This window comes from Antechinus flavipes, chromosome 4, assembly GCF_016432865.1.
Source record: "Antechinus flavipes isolate AdamAnt ecotype Samford, QLD, Australia chromosome 4, AdamAnt_v2, whole genome shotgun sequence".
NCBI classification, from domain to species: Eukaryota; Metazoa; Chordata; class Mammalia; order Dasyuromorphia; family Dasyuridae; genus Antechinus; species Antechinus flavipes.
The window spans coordinates 193,341,186-193,360,011 of NC_067401.1; the positions used below are offsets into that span (position 1 = coordinate 193,341,186).

The following is an 18,826-nucleotide window of genomic DNA, read 5'->3' on the forward strand; positions in this document are numbered from 1 at the left end:
CTCTAAGATTTTCTTAATGTTTCCTTCAGAGCAGTTGAGCAAAACAGTGGATCTGGAACCAAAGATTTCAAAGTTCAAGCCCAGATTTTGAAGCTTTGAGCCTCAGTTTCCTTATCTGTATGGGGATAATAAGATTTACAAACCTGCTACGTGGGAATGTAGTGAATAAATCATTCTGTAAACCTCAGAGTCCTAGATAATTATGAGTTATTGTTATAGAGGGTACAGTGGATAGAGCCCCAGGACTGAAGTCTGGAAGACTTGAATTCAAGTGTGTGACATTGGGCAAGTCACTTCACCCTGCTTGCCTCACTTTCCTCATCTTTAAAATGAGCTAAAAAAGGAAATGGTAAAAAAGGAAAACCCAAAATGAGATCACAAAGAGTCAGATGCAACTGAAAGACAGAACAATTGTTATTTATGAAAACAATAATAAGAATGTTAGGAATGATGTTAAATAGTATAAGAAGGGTGGGACTGTTGAACCCAGAGCTTATGCAATTATTAATGATTAATTAGGATGATTTTAGGCTTTAGTCCCAGGGTTTGTTCTAGTGCTTTACAAAAAGTTTTGTTTTCATCCCTATCCCAATGCTAAGAAAGAAACACTTAAAAAAAATAACCATGGAATCATTCTCCACTAAGGGGGGAAATGTCCAGGGAAGGTAATGGACAGAGCAGCAGCAAGGGGGTGAGTGCATCCTTTTAATTTAAGGATAAATAAAGCTGAATTGGAATGAGAGCTCCTAGCTGCGAGCGAGTCAGGCTCATCTCCTTTCTTGTCTGAACTGTGAATTCCTTTCTCCTGTAGCTAGCCCAGGGGTATTGCATAAAATGATTGAGTCAGAAATGCAGACACAAAGACATGAAGATATCCAGTCCCACGTCAACACACAGAAAGCACGTATTCCAACATTTTCTTTCTCCAAATAGACACACGACCCTCTGGAGATTCCAACTTGTCAGCCTGACACATTTCACACTCCCATTTATACAACTACATTAAGGTTGGAGCATTTTCACAGTCTCTGGAGCTGGAAGGAACCTTAGAATTCTGCCCGTCCAGACCCTTGTGTGAGCTGCCAAAGAGCCCACAGGAACACAGAACAGCTGCGATCCCTGCGCTGATTTGTGGACACCTCAGTCCACCTTCTCCCTCCCCCCCTCCCCGCCACCTCCCTCCCACACCCCTTCCCAGGACAGGTGTTCTTATTCCACTTTACAGGGGGAAGGAAGCCTTGCCCAGCCCAGGAAATAACAAAGTGGGAGCCTGAAGCCAGGTTTTCTGACCCTATTGCCAATGCTTTTCCAAGCCCACCACACTGCTTAGATAGTATGGACCTGCCAGATTACAGAGCTCAGGAGTCTTATCCTGGGATCTCCTTCCTCTAACCATGGAGACCAGCTCAGCTTCCCGCACTCACTGGCCCAGTCTGAAGTCTCTGGGTAGAGCAGCTTTGGGGTGTGGCCACCTAATGCATTAGGAAGGAGTGAAGAAAGAAATCTAGATAGGGTTGGGTCTGAGTTCCACAGGGGGAATGGACTCAGTGCTGGCCCGGGATGGTTTCTTCAAGTTCCTAATGTGGGCCAAGAGTAGAGTTGGAATGGGAGATGTCCCCCAAAAAGTGGTCCCTTCCTGGACCCCAGGGAGGAGGACATAAAAGGAGGACATCAGCTATCTCCCATCTGTTCCCTCAGAAAAAGGAAGAGGGTTCGACCGGACAGCTCCTACAAGTTTCTTGCAATTCTAACATTCTTGCAGTTCTGAGATTCTTTATCTTAATAACATTCTCTATTTTAAGACATTCTGTGTTCTGTGTCTTGACATCCCCTACTCTAAGGTCTCTTATAGCTCTGGTAATTTATGTTCTGATATTTTAAGTTCTAACGACCCTTCCCAAGATTCCATATTCTAAATTCGGGTATTTCACATTCTATGCTGAAGGTTTCTTTCACCTTTGACTTTGACTTGATCTTAAAGGAGAGCAGGGTGTATATGAGTCGGGGTTTTTAAGAGCATCACTTGACAGAGAATGAGGCTTCCTTCCTGGCGTAAGTATGTACTGGGGGGTGGGGGAGGCAGTAGGTGTGGACAAAGCTTGGTAAGACATCCCCCTTCCTCCCCCTTATTTCCAGCCCCCTAAGGCTTATTCTGGCTTCTGAGACTGATAATAGCCCTCCTGATCTGATATCCAGCACCCAACCTCCCCCAAACCCCTTCATCGCGGTCCCCAACCTGCGGTGATGTTGAGAAGCTTGCAGGCAGTCTCGATGTCTTTTAGCACCTCCCCGACCACCATGGACTGTACTTGTTCCAGTGAATGCTCCTCCAGGGTCAGGTTGCTTGGGGAATAGTCTAGGCCAGCCCCCTGGGCCTGGCTGTCGATGATGGGGCACTGCTCTGGCTCCTTGGGGACTTCCTCCTGGCCCTCGTCGACCGGACCCTTTCCCCCCCAGGTATCCTCTTCAGGGTAGAGCATATCAAAATAGGAGAGGTAGAAGGCCGACAAACCCTGCTCAGGTGTGGCAGGGGGGCTGGGGCTCCAGACTCTCCTCTCAACCCCTGACCCCTTTTCCAAGCCGTTCTGTAGCCCTGTATCAGGCAGGAGGAGGCGGGCTGGCGGCGGGGTACTCAGGCCGGGGCTGGCGCTGCCCATAGCTCCGCTCAGGTTGTCCGAGGTGTCTGTGGAGGATAGGAGAGTAAGGATTTCAGCTTCATCCCAAAGTCCCGTTCCCTCAGCAGGAGCTGCTAAGCCTGTTAGGGGGATAAGGGCTGGGCAGGTATCCTGCCTGGCTCAGGAAAGGCAGGGGAGGGAGCTCGGCGGCTTCGGGGTCATTGGGCAGTGAGAGGACCCAGACACAGACAATCCATTGGAAAGGAAATGCACCATGGCTGAGGAGAGAGAGCATAAAAGGAGGCAACGAATTCTGGCCAGTGTTTCTCAATGGTGGAGCTGGGGTACTTAGACTAAGGAGTGGAGGGGATGGAACTTCACCTTCACCAGAGGATGCTGATGAAAGAAGGGAAAATTGAATATAGATTTAAAGGTGCTAACCTCTCTAGCTAGCAGGGGGAGTGACTCTAACCACAACAAAAACAACAGTAATAATGAGTTGACATTTATGCATTACTTAATATAAAGGCATCAATTATATTGCTTAATAAATAAAATAAAAGCAGCTTACAGTTGTGACCTCATTCGATCCTTACAATAGCCATAATTTAGGCAGTGCAACAATGATTATTCCCACTGGAGAACTGAGGAAACTGAGATTTAGAAAAATTAAGTTTAAAAATTAATTTATATTTGGAGGGGGGAAGAGAGGAGAGAGTAAGAAAAATTTGAAACACAAGGTTTTGCAAAAATGAATGTCGAATGTTAAAAACTATTATTGCATTTATTTGGAAAAATAAAATAGTATTTAAAAAAAAGAAATATCACCATGAATAATCTATCCTAACACTGGAATTTAAACAGCAATTGGTTTCTGTTCTAGCAAGAAATTGTGAGGGTCCTTCCTTTCCTGATTGATTCTTTTGTGAAGGCAAAGTAGGCCATCTTTTACCTCAGTTCAACTAGTCTTTAACTACTGAATGAACATTGCCTCAGTAAAGTGAGACCTGAGAAAGATTTTAGCTTAAAATGGTCAAGGTCTTCCATTGGATCCTGGGCCATCTCCAGCAGCCCTGACCTATTTTCTTGCCATTGGACTTCATGACTTCGGAGGAGATAGTGATATTGAAGGCTTTGCACAGTTCTGCCTCAATTAAATTTAACTTATTTGCAAGTCAAGACATTACTCTCCAAACATCATCGGTCCTTTTAGAGAATTAAAGATGAACAACACTTCCACTACATGTCCCCACTACCATCACCAACCACCATATACAAATGAAGTGCCTTCAAAAGTTTAACTTCAATCCTCCCTGTTTCCTCTTATTCTGTCCTCAGAAACAAGACAGAACATATGCAATTACCTTTAATTGTACTACACATAGGGATGCATTGGTAAGGATTTAACAAATGACTTATTGTGGAGTAGCAGAGAATATACCCAGGATACATACTTTTAAGCTTAATTTACATTATTAACATTTTCTCCATCACTTTCTCAAATCTAGACAATCCACAAAACAATGAATCAAGCCTTGGTTTATAACACTTGCCAATTTCTGAGGTGTAAATGTTCAAATTGAAAATTTCACTATAAATTTTTCATCTTGGACAAGTTTAATTTTTCCTGGGCCTCAGTTATATTATCTGTAAAGTGAGAAGTTGGCTTAGATCTTCTCTGAAGTCTCTCTGGGATTATATTATCCTTGGAAAGAAAAGGTAACTGGGAATGAATGGACAAAGAATCTTGATATGGACTTGGGAGAGAATGGTTCTAAAATTGTTGACCACTTTATACCTAATCAATTTAAATGTTAAAAGCTATGTTTTAGTCATTTGTGAGCTTTTGTTGTTTTAGTAATGTCCAGAAACTACCAAGAATTTAGTTGGCTGCAATGATGTTTAACATTCAGTATAACCAACTCTTGCCCCAGTTAAATTTGTCTGGTTCAAGAATGAGTGTATATAAAATATATATGAGTGCATACACACACACACACACACACACACACACATTAATGTACTGTATATATACATTCACATGTATATGTATATATATACATATATAATATTTATAAAAAATTTTCCCAATTATATGTAAAGAAAATGTTAATATTAATTTTTAAAAATTTTAAGTTTCAAATTTGATCCCTCCTTCTCTTGTCTCCCCCCTTCTTAAGATGATAAGTAATTTGATATAGATTATATATGTACTATATAAGTTTTCAATAAAACATTTACTTTTTAAAATTATGAATATTTTGTCAAGGGAGATACTTGACCTGGGGAAGAATGGACCATATAATAATATGCTGGTGGGTTTGTAAACTGGACTCCATCTCCCTTTTTTTTTCTTATGATAGACCTATTCATAGTAGGATTTCAGAATCAATAGGAAGATCATAGGATTTAGACCCGAAAGGGACTTTAGAGATTGATCATCTGAGATATTAGAGATAATATAGAGATCTTTTTATTTTTACAGCAGAAGAAATTGAGGTCAGAGAGATTAAGTGAATTGTATGCATAATCAGTGGCAGAACTGAGATTAATATTCTTGTAAGCTTCTTGACGTTAGGGACTGTTTCTTCTTTCTCTTTGTGTTTTCACATAATGCTGGGACATAATAAGAACTTAATAAATACCCAAAGGATTGACTTGGCCCCAAATCAGTTTGAAAATGTCAGAAATAAAATAACAATCCTATTCGGAGCTTTCTGGACTCCTCATTGTTCCTTCTCGGTTTTCTCAAAACTTAATAACAGGTTAAGATTTACAACACTCTTTGAATATATTATTGCATTTAATCCTTACAACAACACTGTAAAGCAGATGCTAACATCTCCATTTTACAGATGAGAAAAGTGAGGCTTTAATGTATCTATTTCACAGATGAGAAAACTGAAGCTGCGATGTTAAGTGATTTGAACAAGATCAACTAGTAAGCGTCTGAAGCAGGATTTGAACTCAAGTTTTTCTGTATTCAAGATCAGGACTGTATACTCTGATACTACAATTCCTACCATCTTATGTAAAATAAGTAAAGCTTATTCTTGGTCTTCCTAGGAACCTGTTTTCTCTTCAATCTTATCCCAGACTGAGGGTCTTCAATTGCTCATTTTCTTAGGAGGGGGAATAACCATCATGGAATAAGAAGTAGAACACTGGATCTAGATCAAGAAAGGCCCTGGTCTTACTTCTACTAAAGCTGGGCAAAAAACTTAATCTCCCTGGGCCTTGATTTCCTCATCTGTAAAATAGAAGATGGCATTGGACTGGACCTGTAAGGTTCATTATCATTCGAAATGCATATTATTTATGGCCCTTTGATGGATTTATTCACACTAAAATATTAAAAACTCAATCTCTCATTCCTCCACCTGGCATTGAAAGAGGGCACAAAAAGGCAATATTAACTCAAAGGAATGAATCGGAAAAGCAAGGGATACCGGGCTCCATGACTGCTAAGTGTCTCTTCCAACATACTGCCATTCTATGATTTGGTAGATTCCTTGTGGTCACTTCAGACATCAGAGTCAGTAAAGGGGACATCTAGGGACAAGGGAAGCCTTCCTTAAACCTCAATCCCAACTACTCCTCCTTTAGCATAAAAAGAACTCTACCCTGGTCTTCAGTCCCATGGACAAAAACCAGAAAAATAAATATTTATAGTTCAGAGATTGAATCTACCTTTCTAAAGATTGTTAGTAATGACAAAGGGGGAGAGAGAGAGGGAGAGAGAGAGAAAGAGGAGAAAGAGAGAGAGAGAGAGAGAGAGAGAGAGAGAGAGAGAGAGAAAGAGAGAGAGAGAGAGAAGGTTTCCTTTGGCTGTCTCTCCCTTCCTTGGGTTGCTTTAAGTGACAAGGTCTGAAAGGTCAGAATGGGGTGGGGTGTGACAGGTGGGGGAGACAGAGGGAAGGTCTGGAGTGAGTTCAGGTCCTTCTGTGCAAACACACATGGGTGCAGTGGGATGAGATTATTTACCTAGGCATTGAGGACAGGCTGCACCGGCAGCCTAGCTCTCCTTGTCCCTCTGCTCCCCGCCTCCTAGGCCCACACCCTTCCCCCCTACCCTGAGTCAGTGCCCATTAACCACAAAGGTGGGGAAGCTCTTAGCAATCCACATCACTCAAATCTATCCCTCATTATCCACCATTTTCTTCCTTGTATTCCAATCTGTGCCATATCCTTCCCTCCATCTCTGCCACGTTAGAACCCAGACTGCCAGTCTTTCTGGGCTTCTTGCCAGGAGGAATAGGATTTTTCCAAGAAGCAGGAGAACTCACTTCTCCTCCTGCTATGGCTATGTTCTTGGTTGGCATCAGTCATGTGTAGGAAACAGGGGTGGCTGCTGGGCTTTGGGGTTAGGGCAACAGGAGGATGAACAGACTGGGAAGTGACAGTTTGCCCTCTTTGGGAAAGGGGGAACAGAAAAAAGAACCCAACCCCTTTCCCCATGCTCATGTACCTGCAGCACAATCTCCTCTCACAAGCTCCCTTGACTACTGAAGAGCCAAAAAGCTTTGGCTTAATCCTAGCTCCAACATTTCCTTTTGGGTCACTTTTTCCACATGAAAGAGAAGTTAATCATTAACCTTAAGGCTGCATAAAAGGCCCAATTGTCTGAAGTTGTACAGAGGCTGGAGGATGGTGGGGAGCAGAGTGGGAGGGCAATGGGAGAGCCTTAAGGACAGGGAGAAAACTCTGCTTGCCTAATCCAAGAAAGCCAATCCTTGCATTTCCCAGGCAGCACAGTTGGGGGATTCCACTAAAGCTCACTAGCCAAGGAAAACAGACAACGCAAGGAGAGCAGGGGCACATGACCTCCGTGGATCCATTTGTGCTTATCTTGCTCTAGGGTTTCTACTTTAACTGGTTGAGGATTTCTGACTTGACTTTGTGATAGAATAAAAAGAGATCAATATTTGGAACTGGAGAATTTAAATTCAAATCCTGTCTTTAGACAATATTGGGATTATCACTTAATTTTTCTAGGTTTCAGTTTCCTCCTAAATGAGAGAGTAATACTCCAAAACACTTGGGTCCCATCTAGCTCTAACCCTTGTGATGTCATGATCATATGTTTGTTCATACTATTTTAGTAAGATTCTACAATAGGATTTCTTAATTTCTGAGGGGGTCATGGACTTTTTTGATAGTCTAGTGAAGTCTATGAACCCATAATTTGAAAAAAAAATTTTTTTAATAATTGAAGGAACTGCTGAATTTCAGTTAGTGAAAATAAAGATGTGATTTCCCACCCCACCCCCCATCTAAGTTTACAGATCACTTTGAAATATATCCACATCTTTTGGAAGTCAATGGAAACTTGGCCTTACAGAAATCCCTAAAAGTAATTTGCCTTGAATCTGTTCCTTCTCCAATGCGCCCTGCACAACATTACCATGCTAATCTTCCTCAAATCCTGTTTGACCGTCACTCCCCTAGTCAAAAACTTTCAGTGACTCTCCACTGCCAGTCATACCAAGTCTAGACTCTTCAGCTTGACATTCAAGGCCCTCCTTGGCAATGAACTAACTTATCTCTCCACATCTCCCTAAAACAGTTTAATCAGAGCAGCTCCTTACTATCCCCTACAGCACTGTATCCATTTCTTATCTCACTTATATTGGGCCCTTCTCTCTTGCTCCTCATCACCAGCTAAATCTGCCCGGGGGATCCACTTACCATTTGCAAAATGGGGATAATAACAGTACACATTTCCAGGATTGTGGTGATGATCTAATGAAATAATAATTATAAAATGCTTAGCTCAGTGCCTAGCACTTATCAAATACTATATAAATGTTAGTTATTATTATTGTAATAAATGCATGTTGATTGATTGAGTCTATTTCCTATCCTACCTTTTCCATGAAGACTTCCATGAGCACCCAAGAGCCCCATTAAGTTCTCCCTCTTATCTAAAATTATAACACTTAAAGATTAATGCATGATTCAGTGCTTGATTATCTATCGACATGCATTACAAATCTGCCTGTACAAATATGATCTATAAAGTAGCTAGGTGGTACAGAGGGTAGAGCATTGGGCATAGAGTCAACAAGACCTGAAAACAAGCTCAGTCTCACACATTTATTTGCTGTATAAACTCTGGGTAAATCTATTAATCTCTGCCTCAGTTTTCTCATCTATAAAAATGGAGATAATTATAGCACTTCACAATGGTTGATGAGATATATTTGTAAAGTGCTTTGCAAATCTTAAAGCACTAAATAATGTGAGCTATTTGAGCAATTAATAACTGTTAATTGTTGTTAATCATCTAATTGTTTTCTGTGTGAGTTTTGACATGTTGATTCCTCAGCCAATTGTAAACTGCTTGAAGACAAATATATCATTTGCTTATTTCCTCACACCAGGCCCTGCATGATGCAGGGAATACAGTGATCAATTAAAAAACACTGGGGATCATTTAATATAGAACATTAGTGCTTAGAGATTAATGATCATAGTTAATGTTTATTGTAAGTGTTGTAAGGTTTGCAAAGCACTTTACAAATATATCTCAGCAACCATTGTGAGGTACTATAATTATCCCCATTTTTATTTTAAAAAATTATATATATATAATCTTATTTGATCTTCACAACAACCCTGTTTATTAGGGGCCATCAACTATTATTCCCACATTACAAATGAGGAAACCGAGGCACAATGAGGTTAAATGATTTGACCACAGTCACACAGATAGTAGATATCTGAAGTAGGATTTGAACTCAGGTCATCCTGACTCCAGCATTCTATACATTATGCCACATAATTGCCTCAAACCTTTCATTTTACAAATGAGGAAGCTGAGTCTTTGAGATGGCAAAGTCAGTTCTCCAGTAAGTAGCAGAGCTGAGATATGATCTTAGACTCAAAATTCAGATTTCTTTTCATTACATGATGCTATATAAGAACTTCTAGTTGTCGCCTGCTCTGCAGAACCTGCTCCCCATTTCCCTTGACTTCCTGGAAGGGGAGGCACCCTGGGATTAGGCTCTGGTCAGTCAGCTTCTATTGGGACCAAAGGACTGAGTCCTGGGTATAACTCCCGTCTCCCTGGGTGATGTCTCTGTCCTTTGCAAAACTTTATTTGATTTTCTTTGGATTAAGCTACAGACATGGAGGGATCAGCTTCTCTTTGCCACCCCCATTCCACTTCTGCACAAAGGGATTCTGGTAACAGCTGGTGTGGCCAGAGGCCAGAGACAGTCAGGGGCAAAGTGGGGAAGCAGGGGACAGAAAAAATTAAATAGCTCCAACAGCTCCATCCCTCCTCCAGCCCCTAACCCTGCCTGGCAAGGAAAGGAAAAGGCTGAAAGAAACAAAATTAGATCAGGTCTCCTTTCTCCCATTCTTTCATTGAAGAAGCTGCCCCCTCCAGAGCAATTTTGTCTCCTTAGTGTCCTTCAGTCTCTTTCTCCCATTTCCCTCTGTCTCCTCTGATCCCCATTTCTATCTATCATAATTCCCATTTCCACAGCCAGTATTTTCTTCAATTCTCTGGGAAATCCAGCCATAGTAAAGCTAAAATCTCCAAAAGGTTTAACTGGGACTTCAAACCCAGAGGCTGCTAGAGATGGGTGTTATTGATTATGGGCCTTGAGTTTAAAAGGTTCATTGTTTTCTACCCCTTTCATTCCATTCCAGATATAGATCCTAGAGATTTACTACCAATGAAGAAGAAATTAAATCAATAATTAGGAGCCAAAAAATCTGACAATCTAATTGAAATGGATGAATATTAATCCTAGAGATGATATGGGATTTCAGAGTATGAAGCATAGGAGTTAAGGTATCCTGCCCTGTCTTAATCTCAATCCTAGTCCTAATCCCAAGGCCATAGTCAATCCCACCCCAAAGTTTGCTCTAAAGGTGGTACCCTATGACCATGGCATTATTATCATATTTAATATCATTATTATTACATGGCACCAGATCTGGAGACACCTGGAGATCATGTTGTCCAGGTGTTCTTAATCCCTAGAGTTTGTGAATTTATCTTTAAAAAATTACTGTACAGGGTGTCCCAAAGGTTTTAGTACAGTTTTAAACTATACAAGTAGATAAGTAACTATTATATTTATCTCATATATGTATGTGTAATCATAAATATATTGCTAATTTCTTTTGTAATTCTGCATATTTTACTTTCTTCATTGAAAAACATTATTCTCAGAAGTCCATAGGTTTCACTAGACAGCCAGTGGGTGAGACTGTGACACCAAAAGGTCAAATCCCCTTACTCTGGTACACCTTTCTCATTTTATAGATAGAAAGATGGAAGTTCAGAAGTAGAGGATGACTTCTCCAAAATTATAGATCAAACTAATGACAGAGCCAAGATGACCTAGCCCCAGAGCCCTAGCCATGTTCTTGTTACTAGTTTCTCCCCAGGTCCTGCCTACCATGGGGCAGTCAATGGAGAAAACAGAGTCCAGATCAAAATTAGCTGTTTGGTCACAGGGAACATTGCTTTGTGAATCTCAGAAACCATCTTTTTTTCTCTCCAGGAGGTCAAAGGTAAGGAGACAGATTCCATCTTATCATGAGGCAATGCTTCCTAACAACCAGAATTATCCCAAAGTGGAACGAGGTGCTCCAAAAGATAATGAGTTCCCCATCACCAGATGACTTCAATTACAGCAGAGGTTCTTAACCTGAACTTAAAAATATTGATAACTGTGTTCGAGTAGAATTAGTTTCCTTTGGAAGCCTATGTATTTTATTTCATGCATTTAAAAACAGTTTTCTGAGGAGTTCAGAATCTTCAGCATATTGCCAAAGGGATGCACAATCACTGGGATTAAAATCTGTATAACCACTTCTCAGGAATATTTCACAGATGATTATTGATTAAAAATGTACTAGTTGTAATAATGAGATTTGAAGTTAGGCTTTTTAGGGGCTCCTCCTCCAAAATATTCTTTATTTTGCATAACTTCACATGTCCCTTCTCAATGAGGGTTGAGGGTGGAGAGGAAGGAAGGGATAGAATTTGGAACTCAAAATTTTAAAAACAAATGTAAAAAAAAAATTGCTTACATGTAATTGAGCAGGAGTGGGAATAAAATGTTAAACCAAAAAATTCTTTATTCTGGGTTATCTCTCTCTCCTTCCATGGTTTAGGACTCAGCTGAAGGATCTGCAAAGACTTGGGGCTTGGCAAACAGCTGGAAACTCATGTATTCTTGGAGTGAGTGAGTAGGCTCCTTGGGTCTCAGTTTCCTGGACAGCAAGGCAGAACCTTGGAAAGAGCTGCAGGGTTCAGACCCTAGATCAGTGGGAGGTTTAGGCCCTAGAGGAGCCTGTGTTTTTGTTAGGGCTGAATCCTTTTCAGGCTTCTCAAGATTTCATTCTTATCCCTTCATCCTATGTGTAAGGCATTGTGTTAAGCATTTTACAAATATCTTATTTGATCCTAACAACAACCCTACCAGGTGCTTATAAGTATGTGATTTGTTCAGGGACACAGCTAATAAGTGTCTGAAGTTGGATTTGAACTCAGGCTGAACAGGTTCAGCTTTCTATCCACTATATCATGGAGTTGCCCCATAAAATTAAGGTAATATGATACGCTATAATGTAAAATAATGTGGTACCATGTAATATCATGTAATAAGATATAATAATATAATACAAATAGCATAGCATAATATAATAGAGTAGAACAAGTAATGGACTTGTAGTCTAGATTTGGTTCAGGTCCTAATTCCAACACTTACTAGCTATAGAACCACAGTCTATTTTCCTGTAAAATGAGGATAAGTAACATTTTTACCAGCTATCTCACAGAATTGTTATAAGGAACAAAATGGTATAATTTTCTCCCAAAATGACCTGAAGAAAGTCACTTCTCTCCAGGCCTCAGTTTCCCCATGTGTACACAATGAGAATAGTGAACTAAATGATCTCTAAGATCCCTTTCTGTGCTGGGATTCTGCGAGTCTATATGGGATGCTAGATCCTTTTCTCTCATTCACTCTTGTAAGCTCTCATTGATCTTTCACTCATAGTGGCAGATCACACTGTCAGGGGAGAGACCTATGAGCGCATAAAGTACCTTTTCATGTACTTGGTGAAAGGCGTGGAGCCTTCCTGGACTTTTCAATTCAAAGTGTCAGGAGGATGCTCCAAGTCTGGGCTCTGGAGCCTCATCAACATCACTGCCCCAAGGAGCAAGGAGTAACCTTAGGGCTTAGAAAAGAGTCCAGCAGTAGCTGGGCCCATGTGGCAGGGAGGACCTGAGCTGTACAGGAAAGTTTGGACCTCTTCCATCCTTGAAAACTCTTCACCTCTACGTGTCTCCCTAGTTCTTTACAGTCTTGCTGACAAGAAAGTTTAGTTCCACGTCCCTAAAGCCCAGAAGATAGAAGTATGTAGAAAATGGGGATATGAAGAAAAATAGGAAAATGCGGCAGTCATACCACGGGGGAGACCATTGCCTCATCCAAATGTTGGGGGTATGTGTATGGGGGTGTTTGTGTAGTTCTTGCTATACCTTTGAAATAAATATTTCTTTGTAAAAGCTTTTTTAAAAAAAAAAAACAACACAAAAAGGCAAGACTTTATGATCCATCTTTATGACCCATTACCTCCACTGACGCTCTTAATGACCCACTTTCCTCATCCAATCTCCCACACTGACAATTAATCATTCCATAAGCATTTATTAGCCATTGCTAGGGCAATAGACACAATAGTAGAGACAAAAGTAAGATTGTCCTTATCTTAACAGAACTCACATGCTATAAAAGGAATTAACATATACACACATGTATGAACACACATCCACATTTACGTTATGCATATGTGTAAATTTACACAAATTTCTGTTTATATACATAGTAATATTTGTGTATATATGTATGTATACATACTATAAATATTTGCAATACTTTGCAGAGAGAAGGTATTAGCAGTTGGAACTGCTTTTTAGACAGCTTTATTTATTAAACAGATGAATGGAAAGAAAGAGAGAGAGAGAGAGAACATTTATTAAGTATTTACCACATGTCAGACATTGTACTAAGTACTGTTGAGACAAATAAAACCAAACAAAATAGTCCCTGCCCTGAAGGAGCTTATATATTCTAGAGAAGTGGGGCTGGGAAAGAGAGAAAGGAAGTGGGGAGGTATCTGCTGGGAGAAAACATGGGGAGGCTATGCTCAGGAAGTGTCACAGAGGTTTGAGCTTCTAGAAAGATAAGGTGAAAGCTCATCTATCAGAGCCAGGACTGCCATCCAAGATGGTTAGGAAGTAGGGCCATACCAGTTTTTCTTAAAATCAAACCTGGCACGTAGTAAACACCAAATAAATGTATGCTCGCTTATTCAGTCAAGCCTCCATCTGTCTTTCTCATTCTCAACTCAGCTCCTAGTTCATAAAGTCATAAAGAGCTCATTTAGTCCACCCTCTGCATATTACAGGTGGAGAAACTGAGGCCTAGAGAAATCAATGACTTATTTAAAGTACCATAGGTAGTAAATGGCAGAAGGAAGATTCAAACTCAGGGCCACTAGTTAATCTAAAATGAGGACTACACTCCCCTTCTATATTCAACCTCGTCTTGCCTAGTATATAAAGCCTCTTCAGCATCTGATCTCCACCTAGCTATCTAAACCTATTACTTACAAGAGCATAATATATATATTCTCAAATCAACATCTCTTCCCTGTCCTTGACATTGCCTGAGCAACATGGCTACCATGTTGCTGGATGATCAATTAACAAAGATGCTTTAGAGGGAATTCTTGTTCAAGTAAGCCCCCCTAATATGCTAATATTATAATATATATAAAAGAGATATATAATATTATTATTATATTATTATATAGTATATAATATCCTAATACCAATTCTGGAATTCTATGAATCTATGATTCCATAAAGTCTTCTTGGACTAATCCAGCTGATTTGAAATTGCTTCCATGGGAGTGTTATATCGATGCCCTTGACGTTCACTTGTTTCAGTCATATCCAGCTCTTTATGACCCTATTTAGGGTTTTCTTGGCAAAGATACTAGAATAATTTGCCATTTTCTTCTTCAGCTTATTTTACTGATGAGGAAACTGAGGTAAACAGGGTTAGGTTACCCAGTTATTGTGTGAAACCAGATTTGAACTCAGAAAATTAATCTTTCTGACTTCAGGCCTAGCACTCTATCCACTATCCCATCAATATGCTTAAGAGGTGCTATATTCCTAGCTCAACAGGAAGTAGTCTATACCACACAATCCACCATTAACTGTATTAATCTGTGATTCATCTTTGCACATCTTGTTTCCCCTAAGATTGTAAATGTCTTCGGATTAAAAACCATATCTTATACCTTGAAACTTCTGCAGCACCTGGAACAGAACTGATACACAGGAGGTGCTCAAAACATAATGCTGGTTGATCAAAATCTGAAACATCATCAAAGTCATGTTTGGGGATGAGGGATACAAGGACCTGATCCCTAAATGCTAAATGTAAGTGGTTACCCAGTGGTTAGAGCACTGAACATGAGCTCAGGAAGACCCAAGTTCAAATCCTGTCTCAGATATATGCTATCTATGTTATCCTGAGCAAGTCACTTAAACTTTGTGCTTCAGTTTCCTCATCTGCCAAATGGGGTTAAGAAAAAGCATTGTGGAAATGCTAGCTATTATTGTTGTTAGTGGGGAAAAGGGGAACTTCTTAAAACTTGAAAGAGACCTTTCTCTTTAGGACCAATAAAAGAAAGTCCTCCATCATCTAGTGGATCAAGTAACTTACTTGACTACTGATAGAGAAAGCAGTATTTATATGGCCTGGATTTGGAAATTGTTCCTCTCCTGTATGTTACTGACTACCAGAGCATTAAGCCTTCACTGGACTCCATAGGACTTAATCTGTGCCTGGAAAAAAAATGTTCTGGCTTTTAAAATGTGAATATTTATAAAAAGTTCACTAGTTACTTCATAGAGCCCCTTAGTAATTGTCTTTTGCTGCTTCAGTGCTAGAGAGTTAACACTGCCTGAAAATCTCAAGAGATTCAATAAGGCTTTAAATCAGTTTTTAGGTGATAGTTTTATATTCCTTCGTAGCCTGTGGGTCATTTGAGAAAGTCAGGAAGACCTGAAGACCATCTCTAACCTGAGTGAACTCACAGGTAAGGTACCCCCACTATTGTGCCATCAGAATTTCTATTAAAGACGGAATCTTGGACTAGGCTTGGGAAGCCATGGAGCTAAACCTGCATAGACAGTTATCAATATATCTATTTGTTCACAAGGAAGCCATTTAAGTATATTTTTCCCTTCCATTCCTACTTTCCCTCATTGTTTCCTTTGAGATTCTGAATTTTCGTATCACCAAAAGAATTTTGCTATTATTTTGTCTAGCTCCATAAAGTATCCCCTTTGGAGTTTCTAAATTCAAAGACTTAGGAAAAGCCTGAGGAAACACTTATCCCCTTTTTCACAGTCAGTCATACAATCAGTCAATCAAGCAACAATCATTTATTAACTGCTTACTATGTTTTACAGATGGGAAAACTGAGGTACAGAGAATGACTTGTCCAGAGTCATAGAGCTAGTAACTGTCTTAGATTTGATACTAGGTTTTCTCGACTCCAAGTCCAAGTAAGACTTTTCACTAAGTCGATATAAATTATTTTAAATAGTACTGCCATTTTTATTATTATGGCACAGTTTAACCATGAGCACTGAATATCATTTCTTCCATTAAAGTAATCATTTCTTTAAATAGCATTTTGCAGTTACGTTTATTTAGGTCTTAAGTGTGCCTTGATAGGCTGGTTTTTTAAATTTATTTTTGTATTTTGAGGCACTCTATTAGATCATGGGGGAGAAATAAAAGGTGGAAAAAGGACCCATAGTCTCTGCCCTTGAGAAATTTATAATTTAATGGAGTGAGGTGGGAGAGAGAGAATGAATCAGGCACACAATGAATCTTACTTAAAGATGAATTAACATGAGGAAAATGAAGAACAAGATTAGAGGGCCATAGGGAAAGATTGGGAAGGAAAGGATCTCCTCTAGTTGGGGGATCAGGAGGGTATCATAGAAGAAATCCCACCTAAGCTGGGCCTTGAAGGAAGGGGGAAAACTTCTCGAAGTAGAAATATGAAGAGTTTGTCCTTTAGTTTACATGAAGGCTACCCCAGCCACTCCCCCTGCCCCTCCCCACACACTTTTATCCCTGATAAGGAACTGTGGTCCAGAGAGTCTGAGTCACTTGCCCGAGATCCCACAGTACTATAGTTAAGTAATGGAACCCATCTCAAGTTTTCTGCCTCCAAATCCAGACTTTTTTCCACTATCCCAGGCTGAATTAAGATTATAGATCCAGGGCCAGAAGAAACCTCAGAGGCCATCTAATCCAACTTCTTCATTCTACAAGTGAGAAATGGAGGCCCACGTATAGAGATGACATTATTTCTTACACTGACACAAGCAGTACATAGTAACATCATGATTTGAACCCATAGCCCCTGACTCAAATTCGGCATGATTTCCATTGTCTCCACATCTTCATTCTTCTTCTGACTTTTAGACTCCCACTTTCTCCTTTTCCCCTTTTCCCCCCTCATCTTCCAGATCATTCATCACAATGGGACAGAAAAATGGAAATAAAGGGAAGTGGATGAAGTGGGGAATTAGGGTGTAATCATTGTGGAAGTAGAAGAGAAAAGGGACAAATCAAGGAATAATATGGGAGAGAATGAGATGAAATAGGATGGGATAAAGTGATATTCATCATAAAATTTCAGAGTTGGAGGAACCTCAAGAACCAGTCTAACCCATACCTGAACAGGTAGGGGCTGCTATATAGAGCAGTCCTGAGTTCAAATCCAGCTTGACACTCACTAGTTGTGTGATCTTCACCCTATTTGCCTCAGTTCCCTCACCTGTAAAATGAGCCGGAGAAAGAAATGGCAAACCACTCCAGTATCTTTGCCAAGAAAGCCCAAAAAACCGGATCACAAAGAATCAAATGTGAATGAAATGAGTGAACAACAATATCTGAACAGGAATCCCCACTACAGCAAGTCCAAAAAGGACAGCTCTAATTGTTACTTTTTTTTTCTTTACGTAGGTCAGTAATCTGCTCTTCCGTCACTTTTCAACTATTCCTTGTAGTTTTGCCTTCTGAACAGAACATACTTTCCAAAGCAGAACAGAAATGGGATGGGATGGGATGGAAAATCTGGATTCTATATTCTCCAGAGGTGTAGAAGCTTTTCCACCACAGACACATGCAATTCCCTGAAAAGGGGGAAATTTTGAGGTGGGGGGGGGGGTCACAGGAACAAGAAGGAAATTCCCCCTCCCTCTAGTCTAAGGAAAACAGAGGAAGTCCTTCCCTAGACTTCCATCAAATCTCCCTGAGAGGTTGTTTAGAGAAATGGAGTTGGGGGTGCTATGGGATAAAAATTCTGGGCTCTGACCCAGATCCCAGGGAGGGAAGGAATCACCAGGGTTGGGCTGCCCAAGGGCTGAGCAGAAACATATGCAAACTAGTTTAGATAATGAACTGCCTTAAATGTCAGGAAGGGCCCAGGGCAACATCTCCTTGTGTAAAGTTTGCTTTGGGAAGGGCTGCTCCACCTGACTGGCAGCTAGGTTGGGAGTAGGGGGGGTGGATGATAAATTGAGATTATAGGAAAGGAAGCTCGAGGTGTGAAGGAAGGAATGGGGGGACAGGTGAGGTGAAGTTGAAGAGACAAGGGAGGTAAGGTGAGGGCACAGATGAAGTGGGCTGGGGAGGAGAGACAGATGAAGCGACAGGTAAGTGGGGGAAGGGACAGGAGGAGATTGGAGAGAGGATGGGTGAGGGGAGAGGTATGAAGTCCATAGGGAAGGGGAGTAAGCCTGCCAGAATTCAGTGTCCCTTGCACAGAATGGGATTTGCTCCCTAGCCCCTACACAGCCAAACCTGTCCTATCTCCAGAAGAAGTGACAGACGAGCCATGAGCCCCTTCCACTTCTCTTCACCATGATGGTTCCTGTCCTTCCTAGGGATTCCTGGACAGATATCTGCCTCGGTCCCAGGGCTCTCCACAGCTGGTACATAGTAGAAGATCAAAATCCTCTAGAGGACTCTACCCAGAAGGATGGGATAGAGTAGATTTCCTCAAACCCCAGTGGGATCCAATGAATAGCAAATGCCTCTGAAATATAAAAGGCACCTATGACACCACATCCCCACGCA

The 18,826-nt window shown here is 40.6% G+C and overlaps 1 protein-coding gene across 2 annotated transcripts in view; it reads right to left on the reverse strand.

Moving 5' to 3' along the window:
• The window catches only part of SPDEF (SAM pointed domain containing ETS transcription factor), a 49,518-nt gene that overhangs the window by 24,896 nt on the left and 5,796 nt on the right, over positions 1 to 18,826 (reverse strand). For both annotated transcript variants that reach the window (XM_051996436.1, XM_051996435.1), the window contains exon 2: positions 2,237 to 2,683. In XM_051996436.1, the coding sequence (XP_051852396.1) occupies positions 2,237 to 2,657 (421 nt within the window). In that variant the 5' untranslated portion in view covers positions 2,658 to 2,683. The remainder of the gene's footprint in view (positions 1 to 2,236; positions 2,684 to 18,826) is intronic.